This window comes from Dendropsophus ebraccatus, chromosome 3, assembly GCF_027789765.1.
Source record: "Dendropsophus ebraccatus isolate aDenEbr1 chromosome 3, aDenEbr1.pat, whole genome shotgun sequence".
NCBI lineage: Eukaryota > Metazoa > Chordata > Amphibia > Anura > Hylidae > Dendropsophus > Dendropsophus ebraccatus.
The window spans coordinates 151,161,986-151,189,379 of NC_091456.1; the positions used below are offsets into that span (position 1 = coordinate 151,161,986).

At 41.2% G+C, this 27,394-nt stretch overlaps 1 protein-coding gene across 9 annotated transcripts in view; it reads right to left on the bottom strand.

Moving 5' to 3' along the window:
- Positions 1-27,394, bottom strand: part of MCTP1 (multiple C2 and transmembrane domain containing 1) — a 528,068-nt gene that overhangs the window by 274,581 nt on the left and 226,093 nt on the right. For all 9 annotated transcript variants that reach the window (XM_069962927.1, XM_069962926.1, XM_069962934.1 and 6 more), the window contains 2 exons: positions 15,736-15,906; positions 12,928-13,058 (listed from right to left, as the gene is read on the bottom strand). In XM_069962927.1, coding sequence (XP_069819028.1) covers positions 12,928-13,058; positions 15,736-15,906 — 302 coding nt within the window. The remainder of the gene's footprint in view (positions 1-12,927; positions 13,059-15,735; positions 15,907-27,394) is intronic.

Here is a 27,394-nt window from a genome sequence, read left to right on the forward strand (position 1 = left end):
CTTCATTGTAGAAGACGCCAGGATGGAACCGGAGAAGTAGGGCCCCGAGGGTGTAAGTGTAAAGGGTGGCTTTTAAAAGCTGCATTAAACCTGCTAAAAACCTGGAGTCGTTTAGCTGTTTTAATGCAGTTTGTTAAAGTTTGGTTTGGCAACTTTACATTAAAGTTCGGCAAACCTTAAAAGTTTGCTCTTCTCTAGTTATAACCCATGTGAAAGTACCCTAATTCAGATTATGGGTGCAAAGAAGGATACCTTGTTTATTGAGCAACAGTAAAGTCCGATTCCTGTTTTTGGTATTTGATATAAAAATGAACTTCAACAAAAAAAGGCAATAGATTTTAAGGAAAAAAAATTATTTCGTAAGGCTTGAAACAAACACTGCAGTTTTTGTGCCAAAAACAGAAGAGGATTGTATGGAAAAGGTAAGTACAGGTCCTCTCTTTGTATTTTCCATCCCATTTGAATTCACTTTTTGTTTTGGCACAAAAAACTGCAGTGACAGTATTTCAAAAACTGCTGTGTGTGTTTACAGCCTAAGGCTATGTTCACACTACGTATATTTCAGTCAGTATATGTATATTTCAGTCAGTATATTTCAGTCAGTATTGTGGTCCTCATATTGCAACCAAAACCAGGAGTGGATTAAAAACACAGAAAGGATCTGTTCACACAATGTTGAAATTGAGTGGATGGCCGCCATTTAATGGCAAATATTTGCTGTTATTTTAGAACAACGGCTGTTATATTGAAATAATGGCAGTTATTTACCGTTATATGGCGGCCATCCACTCAATTTCAACATTGTGTGAACAGATCCTTTCTGTGTTTTTAATCCACTCCTGGTTTTGGTTGCAATACTGACTGAAATTTACTGACTGAAATATACGTAGTGTGAACGCAGCCCAAAAGAAAAATTCTTGACAAGAAACATAAGGGCAGTGGCTTAAATATGACCATATTATTAGTAAGCTATCAGAATGCAACAAAAATGATATAATTGTACACACACACACATATATATATATATATATATATATATATATATATATATATATATATATATATATATAAATAATTGTACTGTTTACTATAAGTCAATGGCATACAAAATAAAAACTGCTTCCAAAAAGCCTCATCCCATATTGTAAATAACTTGTAATAAGTTATTACACTGGAACGTATCACTTTTTCTTTTCTTAAGGAATAAATTTGTCCCACAAAATCCCCGGCATACACTAAAATGGCTTCATGATTGTATGCTACTGTATTATTCTGCGGGTAAAATACAAAGGCTAAGTGGGTCAAATAGTCCTTGTCGCCTATGATTTGATATGAAAGAATTTCTTCTATTGAATCCAGAAGACGTTGGCATAGAGTGTGATTACAGGTATGTCATCCTCCATCCAGCTCTATCTTTTCTGATATATTGTTTTGCTTATTTAGGAGTAAAGACTGAAGAGAGACAGAGGAGAAGGAGGATTAAGGCAGAAGGTCATGGGATGCGAAGACACTGATGATCAGGCACAAAACAGGAGAAAAGGAATAAAGCTATCAATTGCAATATTTGTATAATATGTATGTGTATGATATATGCACCTTTTAGCTGCTCCCATATTCAAAGGTTCAGTGTTGAACCATATGAATTTCAGTATATTAGTGGTGTTTAGGGTAAGTATTTGGGCTGCATGTGAGAATGGAAAGATTAAACTAAAAAGTTCTAGTATTGTGAACAAGCTTCATGTTATCCATAATATCAGAGATGCGACCTCCAACTTCTGGAACCTCTAATGCTGAAACCTCTAATATTTCACCCCTTCATAATCTATAAATATTTAAGGCTTTTTATGTGTCCTATTTTATGCTCACGTAATATATTATGGAGGTATTCCTTCCTAAAGCATTACAGAATATATCTGCAACTTGGAGTCATAAATAGGTGCCATAACAAGGAGTGCCTAGACCACTGTAGCCATAGGACCTAATGTACCACTTAAAGCATCAGTGCACACAGTGCCAGACCTTTGGGTAAAAACTGGTGCCTAAAAATGAACGGTACTGCTGGTGTTGCTAGAAAATTAAAGAAAATTTTTATTAAAGTATTTTATTGCCCCCCAAAAGTTATACAAATTGCCAATATACACGGTAAATGCTTATAAAGTGCTTTTTTCTCTGCAGTTACTACTGCATCAAGGCTTCACTTCCTGGATAACATGGTAATGTCACTTCCTGGATAACATGGTGATGTCACTTCCTGGATAAAATGGTGATGTCACGACCCGACTCCCAGAGCTGTGCGGGCTGTGGCTGCTGGAGAGGATGATGATAGGGGGGTGCTCAGTGTCCCTCCAGTGCCCTGTGTCCCTCAGTGTCCCCCTGCCATCATCCTCTCCAGCAGCCAAAGCCCACACAGCTCTGGGAGTCGGGTCGTGACATCACCATGTTATCCAAGAAGTGAAGCCTTGATGCAGTAGTAAGTTCAGGGAAAAAAGCACTTTATGTGCATTTCCTGTAATAACTTTATATTAGGGATTTGTATACTGTAACTTTTGGGGGGCAATACAATACTTTAATAAAAATTTTGCCGGACTTCTCCTTTAAGGATTTCCATTATTTTGTTCCATTATAGAAGCAAAGCAAGAAAATATCGGAAGAGTTGGACCCCGACAGGACCCAATGGCCCTCAATCAATCTAATGGGGTCTGTCCGGTTTCTATCACAAAATTTAACATTTCACTGGACAAACTAACACTCTATGCTTTGCTATTTTGTCCGCCATTTTTGGTGAAATCTCTGAAGGTGGAACATCTGATGTATCAACTTAGCTTTTGCTAACAGCACTTCATTTTGGCCGGACTTTTTCTTTAACATAGATGACAACTGGGCTAAGGTTGGGTTTACATATATCAGGCGATATTAAACCAAAAAAGAAAGGGGGGGGGGAAAAAAACAAAAACGAATGCAAGACCAGATATAATCAATTGTTATTCTTTATTAGATATATATCAAATGTATAAAAACATTGCCCATGATAGTAAAATACACAATAGGAGCTGGAGCATATAGAAATCCCCAAGAAAAAAGGTGGATGGAAGTAAATTACGTTACATAGTAAAGCCATACATTATTGGAAAAACTGAATGTATTCAGATTACAAAAGCTTATTTACATACGCATGTACTGGGCACTGGGCATATAACTATAACATAACACAGTGGATAAAAGAGCATGAATCACACAAAAAACTGATACGCATTACCCATATATCGTGCGCGTTTCACCCTCGATAAAGCAACAAAGAAAACGCACGTCAGGTGAGTGGTGGCCATTGTACTAAGGACACAATGAATGGGTAATGCATATCAGTTATGTTATAGTTATATGCCCAGTGCCCAGTACATGCGTATGTAAATTACCTTTTGTAATCTGGATATATTCGGCTTTTCCAATATGTATGGTTTTACTATGTAACCTAATTTACTTCCATCCACCCCTCTGTTGCGGATTTATATATGCTCCAGCTCCTATCATGTGTATTTTACTATCATGTGCAATGTTTTTATAAATTTAATATATCTAATAAAGAACAACAATTGATTATATCTGGTCTTGAATTAGTTTTTTTTTTTTTCTTTTTTCCCCCTTTCTTTTTTCGTTTAATTTGTGAAATAGGTGCGCATATGGACCAAGTATATTAGAGCCCCATATGGAAGTATATATCAGGCGGTCCGGCATCCTTCTTTTTTGATAACTGATGCCACAACTGATGGCCCAAATGCATCAGTTGTCATCAGTTGTCTTATCCTTTTTTTTTACATTAAAGATCAATGACGTACGGCAGAACGCAGCAAGCAATGTTCTGATGTACGGCGGGTCCAGCTGTCTGGCAGCACCATTAACACGTTTTAAATAATGCTTTGAACTGTGCCATTGAAATCAGTTCAAACATGCACTTCCCTCCTGTACTTTTCTACTGCATTGGAGGGAAATGCCACTGGATCGCCGGATAAGTGAAAACCGGGCCTTAAAGTGTCACTGTCGTTAAAATTTTTATTGCCGAAATCAATAGTCCAGGCGATTTTAATAAACTTTGTAATTGGGTTTATTAGCCGAAAAATGCATTTTTATCATGAAAAAGCAGTTTGAAGCTCTCCCCCCTGTCTTCATGGTTTTCCTATGGAGAGAGAAAGTAAAGGCAGCAAAAACAGGACAAGAAAGAGTTAATTTACATTAACATCCGGGGCTCTCTTCTCTGACAGGCACCATGGAGCTATCTGACCACTAATTAGGGCTCTGAATAGCTCCCCTGCTGTGCAATCCTTTGTTCTCAGCTCTCTGCTGCCCGCTAATCTCACTCCTTCCCCCTCCCCCCTCCCCTCTTCATAGACCAGGCAGGATCCCACTGATGAAAGAGATGAAAAAACACTCTGAGGAGTGGACAGCAGAAAGGAGAGGAGAGGAGGGGGGGCCTTGGAAAAGGCTTTTTACATGCAGATAATGGCAGATTTGGCTAATAAACCCAATTACAAAGTTTCTTAAAATCGCCTGGACTATTGATTTCTGCAAAATAAAAAATTAACGACAGTGACACTTTAAGGTGTTTTTTTAATATACAGTGCAAAAGCTTTATAAAAGACCAATCACAAACCAAATGGCAGTCAAAAAAGTCAAGGCAGGCTGCCACTTGGTAGAACAGGGTCTCTGTCTATAAAAACAGATTTGGCTAGGGTATAGCAATTTTGTGCCATTTTACAGATGTTAAAAATAATTTATAAAAAAGAACATCAGGACCAGAATTGATGTCTGTACTGAGCATTTCTTGGTCATCCATGATAATCTTTGAACAACAATTGAATATTTGACAATTTTAAGCCTATTTTTTTATGTGAAACATAATGACCAGGGCAAAGCTTTCTTTCCCCGGACAAAAAGCCTCATAAAAACAATTATCATGTGAAAAGAGGTCATGCTATAAAGATGTCAAAAACCTAAAGAGCCAAACAGAAGTCAGGACATATGGTCACTTGAAACCATAGTGGACTTAAAGGAAATGACTACAATTAGTAATGATGAAGATGTTGATAAAAAACTGCAGGGCTGTATTTTTATATTTTCCTTCTTAATGTAGGTATATATGCATCAAGGCTGCATAAATCTTGAAAACTGTAAAAAGCAATATCACACATTGTAGGGGAAAAAAATCCACTTGCCCTGAATGATATATGAAGAAAATCAATGTCCTTTTCAAGATAAACATGCATATTTTCACACCAATAAATTCAGCCATAAAGCCACCCACACTGGATTGCAAACAGCAGCTAAATCAAAATTGCATGACACAGGATTTACTTATTCTACGGGTTCAGAGACACAACTTGCTCCCTGACAGCGCTCATTCAAAGCAATTTATTGCACTTGTCAGGAGGCAATTTGTTCACATTACCACTATGCATAAAGGTGTAACAATCCTCCGGATTTATCTGCTGATTAGAGTTAGGTGGCTCCAACATGATGTGGTCACAAACAACGCCGCTGACATGAAAGTGAAATAATTACATGGAGATTAAAATTGCTTCACCTCTGCCTGATAGTTTAATCCTAATGACATTTACATTCATCTCTCAACTGGGCCCGGAACTTTAATCAATTCCGATGACACAATATTTCCTAAGGTAAAATAAAACATGCATGGCTGCTTAACGCTTGGTGACATTAACAATGCCGCCATCACAAAACCACCGAGCAACAGACAACATTGTTCTTTCTCATCCGTTCAATTAAGATGTGGGGTTGTAAATGACTAATAACATTTAGAAAAAATTGTAAAAGTACAATAGTCAACGGTAATGAGAATTATGAGAAGTACTGTGTTGCATTTAATAGGCTCTTTTTCTTTATTATGGATCACGATTCATCAATTTTATGTGGCCTGAATCAGGAGGTCCCAGCGACTTCTGTTTCTCTATTGGCATTGATTGATTTTTCCCCTATACATTAAAGCGAATGTATCATCAGGTACATCGATTTGGGTTGTTTACATGAATGGATCGGCACCAGCGAGGGCATGCCGATGGTTCAGTGCTTGGTTTTTGCACACAGTCTACTCCCGAACACCAGCCCAGCATGAAACGTTGGGGACGGGCACGCCAGCCCCCAGTGTGATAATCTCCTCTCCCCTCTGTGACGCATCTCCATTGATTCTAATGGAGCTGTGTCTTAGAGGGGAGGGGGTTTTGTCATACTGGGGGGTGGCCCCAGTCCTTCATTCCAGGCCGGTGCTTGGGAATAGACCATTGCCATGCACAGGAACCGGGTGGCAGTTCTAAAAAAGCTGATCAATTCATGTAAAAAAAAACCTGATGGTACATTTGCTTTAAGAGGGAGAGATCTATCAATCAAAACTGGTGGGGCAGGGAGATGCCACAGGGATGGTCTGATGACTGGTGGTTCCTTTTAAAGAGGTGTTTAACTAATGTTGGGTTAACACCTGTGTTGGACTCTCTGTTGAGTGCCTCCGTACAATATTCTGTCAAAAGTAGCAGACAAAATAGCACATAGGGGGAGAGTTATCAAACTGGTGTAAAGTAGAATTGTCTTAGTCGCCCCTAGCAATCAATCAGATTCCACCTTTCATTCCTCACAGATTCTTTGAAAAATGAAGAGTGGAATCTGATTGGTTGCTAGGGGCAACTGAGCCAATTCTACACCAGTTTGATAAATCTCCCCCATAGTGCTATGCTATTTTGTCCAATAAAATGGCAAACACCACAGCAGACCCTTAATGGCTGCCATTAAACATGGGGTTTGTCAGGCACATTATTTTTAGTTCTGCTTCAATGATGAAATGCTTGGAATAAACTTTCAGCAGATGTGGTTGGCAAATCCTCAGTAAATTAATATAAATATGTCTGGAATAAGTAAATATCTATCCTACAATAAAAATAAGGGAAATAATAGACTAGACAAACTAGGTGATCAGACATGTTAAAAGTTATTTAAAATGAAAGTAATGCTTTAGTTATCCACAATACAGGTGATAGCTGTAGAAGCACCAGGACCTCCACTGAGGCTGGGTTCACACTAGGTTTTTGCAATCCGCTTTTTTTCATGCGTTGAAAATGGATGAAAAAAACGGATCTATTTGTGTGCATCCCTTTTTCCATTGTAAAAAAAAAACTAGACAAAGCGGATCCTTTTTTTTTAGCTGACACTACTTTTGTGTCCGTAAAAAAGAAAGGATCACTTTTGATACGTTTTTTTACAATGGAAGTCAATGGAAAAACGGATCAAAATGGATGCACACAAATGCATCAGTTTTTTGCAAAAAATGGATGAAAAAAACGGATAGCAAAAACGTAGTGTGAACCCAGCCTTACCAGTAACGGGCTTGTATTATACTAGTGGTACTCTACAATAACCTCCATGACGTCATTATTGTTACATACATGGCTGTAATATGGCAGCAAGCAAAGCAGCAGCTATTGGTTCCAATAACTAAGATGGCTCATCTCAAGGTGGAGGTGGTGCAGTCAGTGATGGAGGCTGATGATGGACAAGAATGAAAAGGGCAATGGGAAATTGAAAGCAGATCTTTGGGAAGCCGATAAAAGAAGGAAATTACCCATAAAAAAGAATGGAGAAATAGCAGCATAAGCTTGTAATATCATAAGCTCAAATGCTGCTGAAGGTGGTCACTGTGCCAAGAAACAGCTTGGTTACTTGTAATGTCCCTGTACATAAGTATTAATATCATCTCCTTCGTATGTTATTATGTCAGCTCTCACAATAATACTATTAGTACATCATCATTATTGGTACTAAGGAAAATCTCTTAATCTCAAACAGCTGTATTAATGTGTTATATAAAAAAAATGAAGGATGGAGCCAATAAAAAGTTCAGTTCGGTGGAAAGAGCAATGAATATTAGGAGATTTCCATTTCTATTCCATACCCATGGAAAAATCCGTCCGTGATCATAAACCCTTAATCCGTGCAAGGTGCTTTTTATGCATATAATGTGCCCTCTATAAATATTCTATGAAGGCCCTCAACATTCATTGCCATTCCCTGCACACGTAACTACTGTACCTTCAGCGCGGATACATTTAGGGAGACAGGAAGGGGTGATTATTTTAGCATAATGCATCAGTTCCTGAGCTACAATGTGACAATCTGATAACCTTGAATTCTACATTTATCATAAAATAAAACAAAATAAACCACCTTCTTCAATTGAGTCATATGGTACAATTGTGACAATCTGCAGTAGATTCAATTGAAGCAACCTTTTATTATTATTGAATAAAATTGTCTATGTGTCTTTGGTTTATCGGGAAGATAGACGCCATCAATGCCAACTTTACATATTACTTTTTATACTTACGTTTTCATTTACAAATGTGGTTGAATAATATTGGACATTTTTGAGGACTACCCAGCTAGCAGCCTTGTTATCAACTGGTGTCGAGGGAGGGAGGGTCCCTGAGCAGGTGATTGGAAGGCTAGGATATGTATATTGAAAATGTATTGTGAACAATAAAGAAGAGGAAATAAAGGAATAGAAAATAAGGTTGGTTTCGTCTCTCTCTCTGAACCAGTAGTGCCTGATAGAACTGGAAGGTGGGAGGTAAAGAGGGAAGAACTGGAAGTTAGGAAAGTCTTTGGCTGAATTGTTGCCTGGTTTGTGCAATGGGATGCCTGGGTCTATGGTGAGAAGTAGAAAGGAGGGAAGGCATACTGTAGGTGGTGAGAAGGTGAAGAAGAGGAGATTGGAGATGGTCTTGTTTTCAATTGTTTATTGTTAATTGTTAAAAATCACTTTACTCTAATAGGACCCTAAGCTGAGAGAAACATAGGGCTGGGTGCTTTTCTACCCGACTCTCTGCATTACCCATCTCGCTGCAGGTATTAGGCCAATGAGACTTACTATACAATCTGTCTTTTTCAGTGATACATGGAGAGCAGCAGTTTGGGGAGAGAAGAGCTCAGCTGCATGCTTCTCCCAGCCAGAGCAACACTGTGTACATGTTTTGGCTCCATTTGGTCTGCTTCCTGTAGTTTTTTCCTGTTGCCATGAATGGGGACTGGCTAGGAATGGCCATTGTGCAATTAAGGGAGCCAGGTGATGCAGTTATTGTCCTAAAAAACAACTTTTAAACCTGCAGCCCTGTGCCCAATGGCCGTGGCTTGGAGTATCTGTGCCCTAACTTTGCACCACCCCTCTGTCCCTCCTCCCCGCCCTCTTCATCATTTTTCCTATTTCTCTGCAGTGAAAACTACACAGCTGCCTTAACGATCCAGTCCATGTGCCGTGCTGACACAGCTGATGAATAGGAGAATACCTGCCTGGGGCATTCCTAATGATGAGGAGGGCGGGGAGGAGGGACAGAGAGGTTGTGCAAGCCTAATGCACTCACAATCTAGGCCACGGACGTTTGGCAGAAAGCTGCAAGTTTAAAAGTTTTTTTTTAGGACAAAAACTGCATCACCTGCTGAACGGACCCCAGGACAGATCTTGGATTAAAAGCAGCTATCTGAAGGTACAAGTGGTTTTGGGGGGGTCAGATTGTGGGTACAGAGTCACTTTAAATGTGCCCTGGCTATGTGATGCTCACACAGGTACTGGTTACAATACAGCAATACAACAAAGATCTTTCCGTCCACCAGCCATTCACTAGCATGAGGGTGATTTTACACACAATGGGGGAGATTTATCAAACATTGTTGTTGTAAAGTGAAACTGGCTCAGTTGCCCCTAGCAACCAATCAGATTCCACCTTTCTTTTTCCAAAGCGTCTGTGAGGAATGAAAGGCGGAATCTGATTGGTTGCTAGGGGCAACTGAGCCAGTTTTAAGACACCATGTTTAATAAATCTCCTCTAATGTCTTTCTAAAAAAAAAAAACAGTCCAGAAAAATGCATTGCCTTTTTTAGGTTAAAAAAAAACAAAAAAAATCTGCAACCAGAAGTTTTCAGAAATCAAAACAAACATATAAAGTGCTATATCTACAATGTTCTTTCCTTTGTGGCATTGGCAAAAATTTAACAAAAATGCAGCAAGCTCTAGGCGTGGCAATTGTATGTGGTGTTTCTTGGCCATACACCCAGGGCCGATTCTGGCTTCTCAGGCGGCCGCCCCCTCACTGGCACTCCCCCATCCCCCTCGCGCGCGCCCATAACAACCCGAATACTGCCACCAGCACCGCCATCCGCCACCCCCCCTGCTGACCACACTCACCCCCCGCCGTCCCGATCGCCTAAACGCGACCCCCGCCGACCCCTGGCACTCACCACAGCCTGGAGGAGGATGAGAGCTGCTGGGTGATGTCACTAGAGCCCGGCGGGAAATGCGGGACATCTGTGAGTGTGGGCGTTAAGTGAAACTTAACTAAAATGACAGCAGGGGGAACATTTTGCCGCCCCCTGCAGGACCGCAGAATCTGCCGCCTGAGGCGGAATGCTCATTCCGCCTCATGGCAGAAGCGGGCCTACATACACCTCCATACGGGTAAGGCTTTTTTGTTTTTTTATTTTATTTTATTGCTTTATCAAAGAATCACATGCCTTGTAACAGGAAAAATGCCACAGGAAAAAAAAACATAAAAAAACAACAAGATGTACTACAACATGAATTTAAAAAAATAGAATTTTTCTTTTTACAAAAGCAAACACAAAGTACAGTAAAGCACAAAAAAGCATGTGTGAAGGAGGCCTAATGATAAAGAAGATGTAACACAGAGGGTGAAACCTAACTATAAAGTCAGAAGTTGCAGGTTTTTGCCAGCAACAAATCAGTGTAAAACAAAGTAATTGGAATTTTTTTATATTATTATTTGTTCTCTATAGGCCAGGAAAAAGCCATAAAACCCATGTTAAGTAAGCCTAAAGGTTCTATGGTACATTACTAATGTCTGCAAAGACAAGCAGACAGAAAAATGACTCCAAAAATCTCATGATAAATGAGCCCCTTAGTGCCTCCTCCCAACATGTTGCGCATCAAAGCACCATGGCAATCCTAGTAATAGAAATGTGTTGAGGAGCAGGTGTGACCTTTGACAAGTTATTATATCTTATAATATAGGCGCCTGTAGCTTAATATATTTATTTTTTGTGGAGCTTAAGTGAAGTGGCTGGAGCAAAGTTTGAGCTCAGCAGAACTGCCAAATAGGCAACACACTGTGACATCAGAATTTACTATAAGACCTCCCTGTATAAGCCCACCGCTCCTCACCCTCCTCTGACTAGATTTCTGCCTTTACTATCTCCGTCTGGGTCTTAAGTATAAGATGCCTCATGGTTCTTATTGAGGAGACTCAGAGATCTGTAGAAACGTTAGTATTTAGGGCTAGCTCAGCTCCTGAGACCACTCTATGTGCAGTGACTGCTGAGACCCTATAAAAGACATATCAGCAGTTGTTAGGAGGTTGGTATTATTGCAATATTAAAAAAGCAGAATAAAAGTAAAGTCACACTTTTCCTGCACTGTGAAATCAGAACTAATATGGTTTTTTAAAAAACAAAAAACAAAACATTCTTTCAAACTGGTGCCAGAAAGTGCCAAAGATTTGTTATTTACTTATATTAAAAAATCTACCAGTACTTATCAGCTGCTGGATGTCCTGCAGGAAGTGGTGTATTCTTTCCAGTCTGACACAGTGCTCTCTGCTGTCACCTCTTTCCGTGACAGGAACTGACTAAAGCAGGAGCAAATCCCAATAAAAAACCTATCCTGCTGTGTAGACTAGAAAGAAAAAAAAAAAACATTTCCTGCAGGACATACAGCAGCTGATAAGGACTGGAAGACTTGAGATTTTTTAATAGAAGTAAATGACAAATCAATGACACTTTCTGGCACCAGTTGATTTAAAAGAAAAAAAGGTTTTGCTCAACTACCCCTTTGAAGTAGCCATTTTAAAGGGGTTGTCCGGCGATAAAAAATTATTCACAGAATAACACACATTACAAAGTTATACAACTTTGTAATGTATGTTATGTCTGTGAATGGCCCCCTTCCCCGTGTTTCCCCCCACCCACGCTAGACCCGGAAGTGTGGTGCATTATACTCACCGCATGTCATGTCGTCCACGGTCTCCGATCGTCAGCAGTGACGTCTTCTTCGTGAGTCCGGCGGATCTTCCCGAGTGCCGGCAACCCTCTGCAGCGTCATCCGAAGCTCAGCCGCGATTGGCTGAGCATAACTGTGCTCAGCCAATCGCGGCTGAGCGGCTGATGACGCGGCCACGTCATCAGCTGCTCAGCCGCGATTGGCTGAGCACAGTTATGCTCAGCCAATCGCGGCTGAGCTTCGGATGACGCTGCAGAGGGCGGCCGGCACTCGGGAAGATCCGCCGGACTCACGAAGAAGACGTCACTGCTGACGATCGGAGACCGTGGTCGGCACGTGAGAGGTAATGTATAGCGCACCACACTTCCGGGTACACGGGTGGGGGTGGTGGGACACGGGGAAGGGGGCCATTCACAGACATAACATACATTACAAAGTTGTATAACTTTGTAATGTGTGTTATTCTGTGAATAATTTTTTATCGCCGGACAACCCCTTTAATGTGCCATTTATCCCCCCTCCCACCCCCAAATACCTGTTGACTAAATAAATAGAATAAAAAGTAATACATATGTTATTCATCTCAGAAAGTAAAGAGGAAAAGAACAAAATAAAATAAATACACTGCAATGGGAATGGATTAAACTTCCGACGATAATATTATTTAGATGCAAAAGTAGAATTTATAACTTCAGAATAATGTAAAAAAAGACATAAAATGGAAAATACATTTATAAAAGCTTGGGAAATATGACATCTACTGGCTAAAAGCTGAACTTCCGTTGGCTGATTTGTAACATAAACAATGAAAAAATCAAAAGATTAGATACACAAAAGCGATGTGTTTATGGTTTCTAGTCACCCACCTTCCAATAAAATCATCTCTCTTGCCGGCATCTTTGTCCCACACTGTGATGTCAATTATTCCTCCATGCTCCTCGAAAAGATGCATGTTAAACTGCTCTCTCCACTGAGGATTCAGGGTCTTTGGAAGAGTCTAAAAGGGTGGAAAATACAATCATAGTTTAATCATGGCTTAACTGTAACAATAGTAAATGTTCTTATTATGTCCTAGAAGGGGTGACCATCAAACACACTACTACTGGGGCCTTTTCCCTCTGGCGGAGCTGGCACATTGGTCTATTACCAACTTGGTCAGTTAATTTTACTGGAACTGTGCAATGCTTCATTTCACCTGAGGTGGTGCTGTAAGTGAAATAAACAGTGACTACCAGCTTCCTCCGCCAATTATACTGGGGGGATACTCTGTGATCAGCTTATCAATGGGAAATCTAGCAAAATTTTCCTTTTATAAAGAGAACCAATGAGCACAATTGTACTGATATGGCTCCTGGCTGCATTCTACAGATCTAGAATGCAGCTCCCCTACCATATGAGCCGCATCAGCCGAGGTATCCTTATACTGGGGAAAAATGTGTTTTACTGTGGGGTGTGGGGCTGGTAGTTTCAGCAACTAGTCAATCGGGGCAGAGAGCCAGTTAGTGGCTTCTCTGTCTTTCAACCATCCCCGAAGAGCGTGCTGACCAGCAGAGAGCCGTAACTAGTCGCGGATGGCTCAGCGCCCAGGTGACTAGTTGTCGCCCCTTCCTCTGCCTTGCTGCCTACAGTAAAACACTCCCCCCCCCCAGTATAAAGATACCCCGGAGACGCTGCTCGTAGGGTAGGGAAGCTTCATATTAGATCTGTAAGATGCAGCTTGGAGCCATATCAGTACAATCGTGCTGATTGGTTCCCTTTAAATGTAGAGCCAATAAAGGATTGTGAAAACGACATGTGTTTATATCAAAAGTTACATCTTGACTAGAGATGAGCGAACCTCGAGCATGCTGGAGTCGATCCGAACCCGAGCGTTCGGTATTTGATTAGCGGTGGCTGCTGAAGTTGGATAAAGCCATAAGGCTATGTGGAAATCATGGATATAGTCATTAGCTGTATCCATGTTTTCCAGATAACCTTACAGCTTTATCCAAGTTCAGCAGCCCCAGCTAATCAAATACCGAAGGTTCGGGTTCGGATGGACTCGAGCCCGAACCCGGTTCACTCATCTCTAATCTTGACCTATCAAAAAATGGACTTAAAGGGGAGATTTATCAAACATGGTGTAAAGTAGAACTGTCCCAGTTGCCTCTAGCAACCAATCAGATTCCACCTTTCATTCCTCACAGACTCTTTGGAAAATGAAAGGTGGAATCTGATTGGTTGCTAGAGGTAACTGGGCCAGTTTCACTTTACACCATGTTGGATAAATCTCCCCCCAAAATGTTGCAGCAACTTTTGATATTGCATTGGATCTTACTCCTAGAACCCACAGCGATCCTAATATAAAGCTGGGAGGAGGAGAGAGCGCCTCAGATTCTGGCCTAGATTATAATAAAATGTGCCACGCTGTCTTGGCCCCACCCCCTTTTCACAGAAAGTCCTGCCTTCTTTTTCAAAAGTTTTCTGTGACATTTCTTGCATAGATAAGCTTTGTGCAAAAATTATCTTTTTAGCCGTATTTTATACTTGAATTTTACAGTTTAAGGACCCTTGCACGCCAAAGTAATCACACAGATAACTTGCTGCTTTTGCCAGTCCCATAGGCTCTATTCTATGGTCAGGCAGAATCCATTTTCCTCCCAAAAACTTAACATGCCGGCTGAATCTGCCTGAGCATAGAATGGAGCCTATAGGACAGATGGAGAGTGAATCGGGAGTGCGCATGGAATCAGCCACAAGTTATCCACGTGATTTCTGTAGTGTGCAAGGGTCCTAAGGATGTTCACACACTGTTGAAACTGAGTGGATGGCAACCATTTAAAGGGGTACTCCAAGTAGAGGTAAAAAAAAAAATGAAACTTCTGCAGAAGCATAACGCATTACTTACCTGTCTATCCCAGTTTTGAAACTACCAAAAATCCATTAGTTTGGGGTGTTTTTGTTCTGTTTTGTGTTTCTGTGTTTCATGGTTCAGCAGTTCCCAGAATGCAATGCTTTCCCTCACCTGACTATCACAGTCCCCCACCCATCCCAATCAGTAAAATTAGTGCAGCAGCTGCTTCTGGCCGGACAGAGATGGTGAATCAGTCAGTGGATTAGCGGATCCAGCCAAGCCTCCTGTAACATCACGCTCTGCCCCCTGTCTGCATCATCAGCAAACACACATAATGTGAGACAGAGGCATGGAAGATTTGTCTCCTAAGGGGGGAGAGCAGAAGGAGCAGGAGACAATGTGAATTGGCACAGGGGCCATTTTTTTCACTTCAGTTACCAGTGTGGCAGAACCGTACAGGTACAGTAATACATTGTATAGACACATCTATATAACTTTTAATGTATTTTTAATAGAAAACAAGTTTTTCTTATCCGGAGTTCCCTTTTAATGCCAAATAATTTCCATTATTTTAAAACAACTCCCATTATTTTATAATAACGGCCGTTATTTGTCATTAAATGACGTCATCCACTCAATTTTAACAGTGTGTGAACGTAGCTTTTCTATGTTTTCAATCCACTCCTGGTTTTGGTTGCAAAATACTGACTAAAATACAGTGTGGGAACATAGCCTAAAACAAAAATACATCAAATCAGTAAAATGATACACAAGTGCCCGATCTTTTTTATCTTAAACTAATAACAAAACCAACAACAACTGCAAATAAACTTATATTTACCTTGCTCTTATATTTCTGATGCCCTAGTCGAAATTTCACATAAGGGTCACTTAGTCCATTTGTATCCATGGCTTTCAGATCCTGTCCCTCGATCAGGGTGATGCTTACTACCCCTCTCCATAAGTGAGACTTCCGATGTAGGTCTGTAATTCGTAAACTTTGTGTCTGAAACTGCAGAAACGAAAAAAGAAGCAAGATAAAAATGTTATATGGAAGCAGACATAAGCACACTGTCATCTAATGCAAATACAACAGTAACAAAGGGGTAAAATGGATTTGTGATGTCCTCTCCTCTTCTCATTTTTTTCCTGCACCCCTTTACTATTAGTGCCATTATTTTCAGTGCCCAATATTTTGAAGAGATCTTACAACTGGGCCCCGATCACCACTGATAAGTTCTCAATGTTGAGAGAGCTTAAAAGTTACTGCTGCTCAGTTCTCAATGGCAGAGCTCAGTGGTTACAACTGCTCAGCAGTCAATGGGCCATGAGGCTATTGAGTAGTTCACCCCCCCAAAAATTATTTAAAATCAACTGGTGCAAGAAAGTGCCAGAGATTTGTAATTTACTTTAGTTAAAAATCTCAAGTCTTCCAGTACTTATCAGCTCCTGTAGGAAGTGGTGTATTCTTTCCAGTCTGGGGGGCAGGAGAGGTTTTCTATGGGGATTTGCTGCTGCCCTGGACAGTGTCTGACATGGACAGAGGCGGCAGCAGAGAGCACTGTGTCAGACTGGAAAGAATACACCACTTCCTGCAGGACATACAGCAGCTGATAAGTACTGGAAGACCTGAGATCTTTTAGTAGAAGTAAAATACAATTCTTTGGCACTTTCTGGTACCAGCTGATTTGAAAGAATTTGAAAAAATGTTTGGCGAACAACCCCTTTAGTATCTAAAGCATGGATAATATGCCTCCTGATCTATATGTGTTAGTTTATCTCTTATACAATACACAGCATCTCCAATGGTTATGACTGATTTCATACTGTAAGTTATTCCAATACTTAAAGAGAAAAGAAAAACAAATATTTTCAAATCAATTGGTGCTAGAAAGTTATACAGGTTTGTAAATTACTTCTATTTGAAAATCTTAAGTCTTTTCAGCTGCTGTATGTCCTGCAGAATTCTTTCCAGTCTGACACAGTGCTCTCTGCTGTCACCTCTGTCCGAGCAGAAGAGGTTTTCCATAGACATACAGCAGCTGCAGGACATACAGCAGCTGATAAGTACTGGAAAGCTGGAGTTTTTTTTACATAGCAGTAATTTATTAATCTGCATAACTTTTTTTTACAGGAGTAGCCCTTTAATATTGCATAATTTAGTTAGAGTATAGTTGTTCAGGTCCAAAATATTATGAGACTATTGAAAAACCAAAGTTTTTTCGCCGTATACATATTCTGATATTTCAATTAATTCAAATGAATGTCTGATCATGTTACGTTATACAATATATAAACATGCCAGGTCTGCTCTTGCCTGTAGATGTAGTCCAGAGCTGGAGACCTCTCGATATGACAACCTCTTTAAAGGGGTACTCTGGAAAAAATCATTTTAACTGGTGCCAGAAAGTTATACAGCTTTGTAAACTGCTTATTAAAAAAAACAAAAGCCTTAAGCCTTCCTGTACTTATAAGCTATTGTATTCCTCAGAGAAAGTGGTGTATTCTTCATATTCACACATGGTGCTCCCTGCTGCCACCTCTGTCTGTGTCAGGAACTGTCCAGCCCAGAAAAGGTTTTCTATGGGGATTGCCACTGCTCTGGACAGTTTACAACTTTCTCCAGGGCATACTGCAGCTGATACTGCAGCTGATACTCGAAGGCTTAAGATTTTAAATAGATGTAATTTACAAATCTTACTGGGACCAGTTGATATTTCTTTTATCTACAGGGTACCCCTTAAATGTTGTGAGCTGGGACAATCCCCTAAACCTGGTTGCAAAAATGACAAAGTTTACATTACATGGTGGGGGTATGGCCATTCCCAGGTGATGTCAGGGCGGGGCTTAAATTTCCTCACTATGGCTAGTAAAATGTTGGCAGTTGTGCCATCGCTCATTTAATATTTGGTTGTTCTTTCATTCCAGGACACATTGGCTTTAAAGGGGTACTCCAGCGAAAATCTTTTTCCCAGTAATTGAAACACATTACAAAGTTATATAACATGTAATATGCTTCAATCACATATCTGCCCCCCATTCCCTAGCTTTTCCCCCCTCAACCTCCCACCAGGAAGTGAACTCATTCTTACCTAATGACTGTTGACCCCAGGCTTTTCTGTGGCAGCCATTTTGTGACAATTACATCATCAAGAGGGAGGGGGGTCTAACCCCTGTTAGGCCAGCTGACTCAGATGACTCAGGTTGCTCAGCTCTGAATGGCTGAGAAAGCTGTAAGCCATCTAACAGTTCTACAGAGTCAGTTAGACATCACAGGAGACAAAGTGCATCATGGGAAACCCCAAACCAGGAAGTAAAGAAAAAACTGGAGCTTAAGTTCAGGGGTTTTTTTTTATCAGTGTCGGAGTTGTCCTTTAACTTCTGACTTTCTAATAATGGGTATATAATGAATTTTCACTCCTTTATGAGCATCTACAACTAACAAAAAGGACAAAGTGATCGCTTTAAAAAAATGAGAGGTTTCACTTTCCTCCTGACATACACAGATAATTTAATACTGCACATTGTAAAGTGAATAATGAATGCATATATTAAATGGTCGCATAGTCACAGTATTATATGTGGATTAGTGCCAAAAGTCAGACGTTCACATTGTCTTATTCTTATTTTATTCAAGTGAAACACAAAGTCAGACTCTATTTACATAGAGAAGTGCATTTGTGTTTCCAATCTTTCATTTATATTAATAGTTTCAGATTTTCTTATTAGTAATGTGAAAAAATGCATGTCTAGATTTTATAATATCAGTTGTGCATAAATAAGGATATAGAGAGGATAGTGTGACTCAATGGGACATGTCTATATATTCTCCATAAACTTAGAGTCACTGTCATTAAAGGGGTATTCCAAGAAAAATTAAGGATCTCCATATCAGCCCGCGGCTTCTGTGTTATGAACAGAGCCGCAGATACGGCATGTGACCAGCGGCTCTATTCATTCCTATGGAGGTGCCGGAGAGAGCAGAGTAAGCTGTAAGAGTGTGCGCACTCGGCTTTCTCCGACACCTCTAAAGGAATGAATATAGCCGCGGGTCTCATGCCGTACCCGTGGTTCTATTCATCTATTGATAACACAGAAGCCGGGGAGCGATACGAAGATCGCCGGGGGGTTTCTTACTTCCTGTGGATTGGGGACAAGTTAATTTTTCTTGGAATACAAACTCACTGGGCGTATCCACATCAGATTTTTCGCTGCGGATCCCTGCCCTGTACACTCTATAGGGCAGACAAACTCGCAGCAGGATAGACATCCCGCTGCGAGTTTCTCAGCAGTCCGCCCCGTTAATCCCTCCGCCCCCGAAGCATATACATCACCAGGTCCCAGCTCCGGCTTGCTTCGGGGCTCCCGGCCTCTTCACGTCCTGCTCAGCCAATCATTGTGTTGCGTGAAAGCCGGAATTCAGAGGTCAGAGAGGTCAGTGCTGACTTCAGAGGAGATAACCTTGTGATATAGCTGTAAATTAACTCTTTGTTGTCCTGTTTTGGTGACTCATCTCCCTCTCCACAGGAGAACCATGAAGACAAGGGGAGAGCTTCAACCTTCTTTTTCATGATAAAAATGCATTTTTCGGCTAATAAACCCAATTACAAAGTTTCTTAAAATCGCCTGTACTATTGATTTCTGCAAAAAAAAATAATTAAACGACAGTGACACTAAGTAGTTATATATTGTCTGGATAGCAGTCAGACCTGGGCCCTGGTGTCAAAGGCAACCCATGGGAACTGTTATAGATTTTGCAATAAGAAGCTTCAAATTATGCCATACACATCTTTTATTTTGTATATATTATTTTGCATACTAGATGTCTATATCATTCCCCATAGAAAACAACTAACTGTAGAATTTCACTTACTTTCTATATAAATTTAACTCTACAGAAACCTCTTTGCATAACATTAAATTAAGATATATACAGTGGGGGAAAGAAGTATTTGATACACATCAGATTTAGCAAATTGGAGAGATCTGTAATTTTAGGTACATTTCAACTGTGAGAGACAAAATCACGTTTAATTTGTAAATAATTTTGCATTTTATTGCATGAAATAAGTATCTGATCACCTACCAACCAGGAAGAATACTGGCTCTTACAGATCTGTTAGTTTTAAAAAAAAATCTCCTCCTACTTTACACTTAGTACCTGTATTAATTGCACCTGTCTGGACTTGTTACCTGTATGAAAAAAAACACCTGTCGCCACAGTCAATCAATTACACTCCAACCTCTGCACTATGGCCAAGACCAAAGAGCCATCCAAGGGCACCAAGGACAAAATTGTAGACCTGCACAAGGCTGGGATGGAATACAGTACAATAGGCAATCAACTTGAAGAAAAGGCAGTCCTATTTCAATACGAAGAAACCGATGCAGATGGTGGGATTTGGGTGGCCATTCGAAAATTTTACTTCACCAACAGGATCCCTGTGCAGACGCAAACCAGGATATATATATTTATACCATTTATACCATTCATTAGCCTTAGTGGTACATTCGCTTTAAGGCTTAATAATAAATCCCCACCCCTGCATAAAGCAGGTCATAATGAGCACGTTTATTTATGCCATTACCTAAAGAGTGCTGTCATTACCAATAAATAATGTTAAAGCAGCAGGGGAGGAGGTATTCTAAATTTTTTACTTGTTTTCTATATGCCACTATGTATCTCACTTTCTGGAAAACTGTAGTCGAGGCTCCAACACTAAGGCCATTTGGTCTTAAAGCGAATGTACCATGATGTACATTAGCTTTAAGTGTAGCATATCATTAGACCGCCACTGTGTGTGGGAACTAGCCGGCGGTGCAGAAAAAGGACCGTGGCACTGGCTTCCCTGCACCAGTGCTGTTCTATTGATATGCTACACTTAAAGCGAATGTACCTGATGGTACATTTGTTCTAAGTAAAAGCTGCTCTGACCAGGCTGGCCCAGTGAAGATGAATGCTGATTTGCCTGCTGCCGTGCACACCCCTGTACATGCCCCTGTGCACTGAGTAAGCTCACTGATCTAAGGGCCCACCCAAAAGCTCAAAAATGAAATGCTTAGACATAAGCAGCTTAATAGGGCACCACATAGACTGCTGGAGCAGTAATATTAAAATCAAAATGGACAGCATACATAAGGCAAGCATTAACTACTGTATATATGTCCGCCAGTTCCTCATAGACTTCAATAGAGCGCATAATACAATGGGAAAAAAATGTATTCTTCACAGATTTAAATATGCACTAAAACGTAGACTAGGCAATTTATCTTTGCAAACTATTATATCCTACACATAGGTGCCATAGTCTCCCTCACCTTCCAAATCATAGCAGATCCATTTCAGGCTGGGGCTTGCTTAAGGGGACAGGACTGTGGAGGCAAACTAAAACATTTAACCCCCTGCACCCCGGACAGAGAGTGCTGCATGTATGTGCCCACATACTGTATACCCTGCTAATTCCTCCATGCGCTCTGCAGTTCTTTTGTTTTCCATCCTCTCCATTCCTGCTATAATGTGCCTGCACTTACACTCACCTATATACACTGCTGCTATAATGTGCCTGCACTTACCCTCAGGTATACACACTGCGTATAGAAAAGTCTCGGTCAGTATCCTCCTGCACAGCTCTGTGATTCTCACTTTCTGATTGGTAACTAATGGGCCCTATTCTGCTGCCATCAGCTCTTTATGGCGATGGCGCAGAATAGTGCAGCAGCGCCAGTAAGGCCCACAGCCCCCTCCTCTCAGCTATCGGAGGTAGCTGAGGGGTTGGGGTAGAATGTGGGGTCAGTCCCGGCCAGTCCCCGCACCGACGATCGCCGTTATTACCAGTATAACGGTGGCCACCGGTAACGGGCATTGCATGCTTTCATGTCCTCTCACCGTTAATCCACAGTAAGAGGAGATGAATACATGTACCCCCCCTGTCCCCCCCCGGAATAACCTTAGTGTTCACAGTGAGTAATTCCTTAGGGTACAAACACACTTGCTGTATCGGCAGTGAGTTTCTCGCTGCGTATTCGCAGCGATACTCGCTGAGGATCCCGGCCCTGTGTACTCAGTGGCAGACAAAGTCGCAGCAGGGATGTACATCCCTGCTGCAAGTTTGTCCAAAGGCCGACCCATTAACCCCCCGGCGACTATACATCACCTGGTCCCGACTATACATCATCTGGTCCTTCGCTGATTCCCGGCACGTCCCGCTCAGCCAATCAGTGCGCTTCCCCACCGCAGCACTGATTGGCTGAACGGGCAGTGAAGACGTCGGTAGCCCCGTAGCCGGGATCAGGTGATGTAGAGTTTCCGGCGGCCGGGGAGTTAACGGGGCGAGCTGCGGACAAACTCGCAGCAGGGATGTACATCCCTGCTGCGACTTTGTCTGCCATTGAGTACACATGGCCGGGATCCTCAGCGAGTCTCGATGCGAATATGCAGCCAGAAACTCGCTGCGGATACGACAAGTGTGTTTGTACCCTTAAAAAAAGATCAAACTCTCATTCTCTCCACTACCAGAGGTGGCGGAGAGCATGGGGCAATGATCAGGGACTAGCCGATGTGGTCCTGGCACAAGTGACCAGCGGTATATACTATAAATGCTGCCGGTACTTTTTGTCCCCTGCCACCAAAAATCATTGGTGACTGGACAAAAAGTCAAGTGCCCCGGATTACCTGTAACCACCTCGCATTACCTGTAACCACCCCAGGTTACCTGTAACCACCCCACATTACCTGTAACCACCCCGCATTACCTGTAACCACCCCGCATTACCTGTATCCACCCCGGATTACCTGTAACCACCCCGCATTACCTGTAACCACCCTGCATTACATGTAACCACTCCGCATTACCTGTAACCACCCCAGATTACCTGTAACCACCCCGCATTACCTGTAACCACCCCGCATTACATGTATCCACCCCGGATTACCTGTAACCACCCCGCATTACCTGTAACCACCCTGCATTACCTGTAACCACCTCGCATTATCTGTAACCACCCCAGGTTACCTGTAACCACCCCACATTACCTGTAACCACCCCAGATTACCTGTAACCACCCCGCATTACCTGTAACCACCCCGCATTACCTGTATCCACCCCAGATTACCTGTAACCACCCCGCATTACCTGTAACCACCCTGCATTACCTGTAACCACCCCACATTACCTGTAACCACTCCGTATTACCTGTAACCACCCTGCATTACCTGTAACCACTCCGCATTACCTGTAACCACCCCACATTACCTGTAACCACTCCGTATTACCTGTAACCACCCCAGATTACCTGTAACCACCCCAGATAGCCAGTAAACACCCCCAGATTGCCCGTAACCACTTCATATTGCCACAGGCTACCCATAACCACTACAGTTTGCCACAGATTGCCCGTAACCACCCCAGATTGCCGGTAACCACCCCAGATTGCCCATACCCACCCCAGATTGCCTGTCACTTCTCCCCCAGATTGCCCATCACCACCCCAGTTTGCCTGTGACCCCCCCCCAGATTGCCCATCACTACCCCAGATAGGAGTACCCCATATGGGGTACCATTGTACTCAGGAGAACCTGCGTTACAAATTTTGGGGTGCTTTTTCTCTCCTGTTGCTTGTGAAAATGAGATACTTTAATCTGAACGAACATATTATTTGAAAATTTCTATTTTCCTTTTTTCTCTGGCCTAATTGTGAATACTTTCTTCCAGCCCCTGTAAGGTTAAAATGCTCATTATACCCCTAGATTAATTCTTTAAGGTGTCTAGTTGGGGTCATTTATGGGGGTTTCAAGTATACAGGCCTCCTAAACACACTTAAAAAAGAACTGGTCCCTAAAAAAATTAGTTTTGGAAATTTTATGAAAAGTTGGTAATTTGCTGATACATTTCTAAGCCCCGTAACACCGAAGAAAAGTAAAATATGTTTACGAAATTATACCAGAATAAAGAAGACATATTGGTAATGTGACCTAGTAACTATTTTATGTGATACAACTTTCTTTTCTTAGAAGCAGAGAATTTCAAAGTTTGTAAAGTGAAAATTTTTCAAATTTTTCATGATATTTTTATGTTTTTCACAAAAAACACAAAAGACAGTGACCAAATTTTACCACTAATATAAAGTACCATATGTTACAAAAAAAAAAACAATCTCAGAATCGCTAGCATATGTTAAAGCATCAGTGAGCTATAAGCGCATAAAGTGAGACAGGTCAGATTTTGAAAAATGAGCCTGGTCATTAAGGCTTAAATAGGCTTGGTCCCTAAGGGGTTAAAACAACGGCCGTTGTATGGAAATAATGGCAGTTATTTACTGTTATATGACGGCCATCCACTCAATTTCACCATTGTGTGAACAGATCCTTTCTGTGTTTTTAATCCACTCCTGGTTTTGGTTGCAATATGAGGACCACAATACTGACTGAAATATACGTAGTGTGAACATAGCCCCATCCTGAATCTACAAACTACTGCAGTTTTTTCAAGTTTATGCACTTACTATACATTATACTCATATACTATATATAGTATACTGATTTGCTTTGGTTTAAAAGTGATTTGGATTACAAGTATGGCCCCGGAACAAATTATGCTCATATATGCTTATATATATATATAAAATAATTATTTTTTATTCTGAATAACATGTAAAACAAATTATATAAACATTTAGAAACAGCTGAATATGTGATATTATGAGTTACTGTACAATATAGTAACCAGCATATGGAGTATAATGTATAGTATGTGCATAAACCTGAAAAAAGACAGCAGCAGTTTGTAGATACAGGATGGAACTGCAGATCCCCATAATGCAGTAGCATAGTACAACAGGCTAGAAGAGAGAAGCAGGGCTGCTGCCATAGGTCTGTGTGGTCACATGACAGCAATGGGGAAGCTGGGTGTATTTAGCATGGACAAATCAGAAAGTGAGAATCACACAGATGTGCAGGAGGACAGTGACAGAAACAGCAATGTGTATAGCTGAGTGTAAGTGCAGGCACATTATAGCAGGAATGGAGAGGATGGGAAACACAAGGGCTGACAGACTGCAGGGAACATGAAGAAATACGCAGGGCAGATGTGGTCACATAAATGCAGCCCTCTGTCTGTGGAAAGAGGGGTTACAGCTACGAAGAGATTCCCTCCACAGTCTTGTCCCCTGATGTAAGCCCCAGCCTGAAGTTGATCTGCTATGATTTGGAAGGTAAGTGAGACTTTCTGGGTCTGAGTACAGTGCTGTATACCATGCCGTGCAGACCATGACCCTCCCCCACTTCCCCTCCCACCTAGTACAGGGAGCTCTTAAACCAAAGCAATGCTCTTAAAGTCACAAGTTGGAAAAAACGTGAGCTATTCTTGCCAAAGGCTCTCAATTCAAGTTACTCTTAAACCGAGGTACTACAATACACATATATATAATTTTTTCATATCCCATAGTTTGGAGAGAAAGAAAACCTTTTATCTTGAAGCAGGGCATGCCACAAAGCAGGTATGTGTACACAATTTGGATTACAGGCATCTGCTCTCATTATACTGTATTTCTATAGCTTTATATTTCAATCCACTGCAGACAATGATATCTGAACTCTCCTACTCTTGCCGGTTAAATATGAAGACTTGCAGAAGCTCAAATTGTCTTTCACATTATAATCATTTGTCTTCTCTATGTGTTTTGTTTGGAGAAGCATTTATGAAGAAGTGAAATGGTCCGGAGGCAGTCCTCATTAGGAAATGTAAGTTATCTTGAAAGGTCAGTAATGCAGCTTGGTATAACTTGCACCTGGAAATGAGAGTCCTATCAGAGAAATGCTAAAGCTTTTATCAGTGAAAATGTGTTCTCTCTTTGCTAAATGTATTTCTGTAACAATACAAGTCAGAGCAGTCACCCATGTAACAATTCATCCAATGATCAAAATTGCTTTTCAAACTTTACACTAAACCAATCAAAAGCCCATAGCATACAATACTGAGCAGATACCGAAAACTTGGCCACAAAGGTAACTCAAGGTTATGGCAACAAATTAGTAAAGGATTTATGGATTCTAAGAGACCTCGAAAAGTTACTTTCTTGTAGAAACAGCATCACCCCTCCACCAGGTTGTGTGTGGTATTACAATTCAGCTTCATTCACTTCAATGGAACTAGCCTGCAAAACCACACCCAAACTGAGCACAAGAGTGGTGCTGTTTTTGGAAGAATGTGGCCATGTTTTTTGTTTTTTCTATTCCTGGATAACCTCTTAATGTTAAAGAAAGGAAAAAAATAAAAATAAAAGAAGATGATTCAAAATGTATCAAAAAAGATGACCGCTAATTAAATCTACCAATCAAGAGTCTACAGGGTATTCCTCAAAACATGGTTTGTACAGAAGATAACATGACTTTCTGATATGGTGGTGTGACTCCCAGAACCCATTTTATCTTGGTTTGTTCACTTTAATAGACCAAACATACTCTACTTGTGACCATGTTTAGGTTATCTGTCCAAGTTTTGTGGGGCTCTAGAGCACGGTCAGACCACTGTGCTTAGGTCCTGCAAAATATAACCATACGTTTGAAAAACAGACTGAACGCAGTAACTAGTCGACCAGTTTTCTTCCATTAAAGTCAATGGGAATGCTGTCATATACATTAGCATTCAATTTTGACAGCATACCATTTTGCTAATATCCCATACTGTACAACCTGAATGTGATGTGAACCCCGCCTAAAACAGCATTGTGGTGTCTTAATCCTTAATCCTCACTGATCAGAAAGTTATTGCCTTTGCAGTCCCTCCATTACACCTTGAAGCTACCTTTGGTATGAGATCAGCCATTCCTTGACACGGCCGGGTCACAGAACGGCCGGTCTCAGTAAAGATCACCCTGGCCGGTACTGCAGTACCGGCGGTATGATCTCTAGCGCTGCTGAGTTCTGACGTGGGCGCATCCGCATCAGAACTCCCCACTGCGCACTATGGAGTCATATATGTGTATACACTCCGGCCGGGATTCCCTCAGCCTGCAGCACAACAAAAGTACCGCACTAATCACTTTTTACTGCGGAACTTACGTTGCGTGAACATAGCCTGAGACTGGATTGAGAGAACTGCTAAGTAACTACAACACAATCTCCTAGATTTGACAGGAAAGGGATAAAGGAGAAATCCAATGAAAATCTCGTAAATGTAGTCATGATTAGTGAAATTCTATTTGATTGTGGTTCTGAATCATCAATAAACCCTTTCTGCTAACTCTGTTAGGTTCAGAGCCCAGGCCTAGGCTCATTTGACACAATGTTATGCAGTGCAGGTCAGTTGTACACATGGGGGACTCCCTGACATACATACATCCTATGTATACCTATGACAGATGGCACTTTTTTTTTTAGTTGGATCAAGTTCAATTAAATAGTGAGAATGTCTACGATATTCCATCCAGCAAGCCTCAGTGGTCCCAGCGCCTATATCTAAAACTCAATCTTACTAAGACTAAGCTGCTTGTACTCCCTCCCT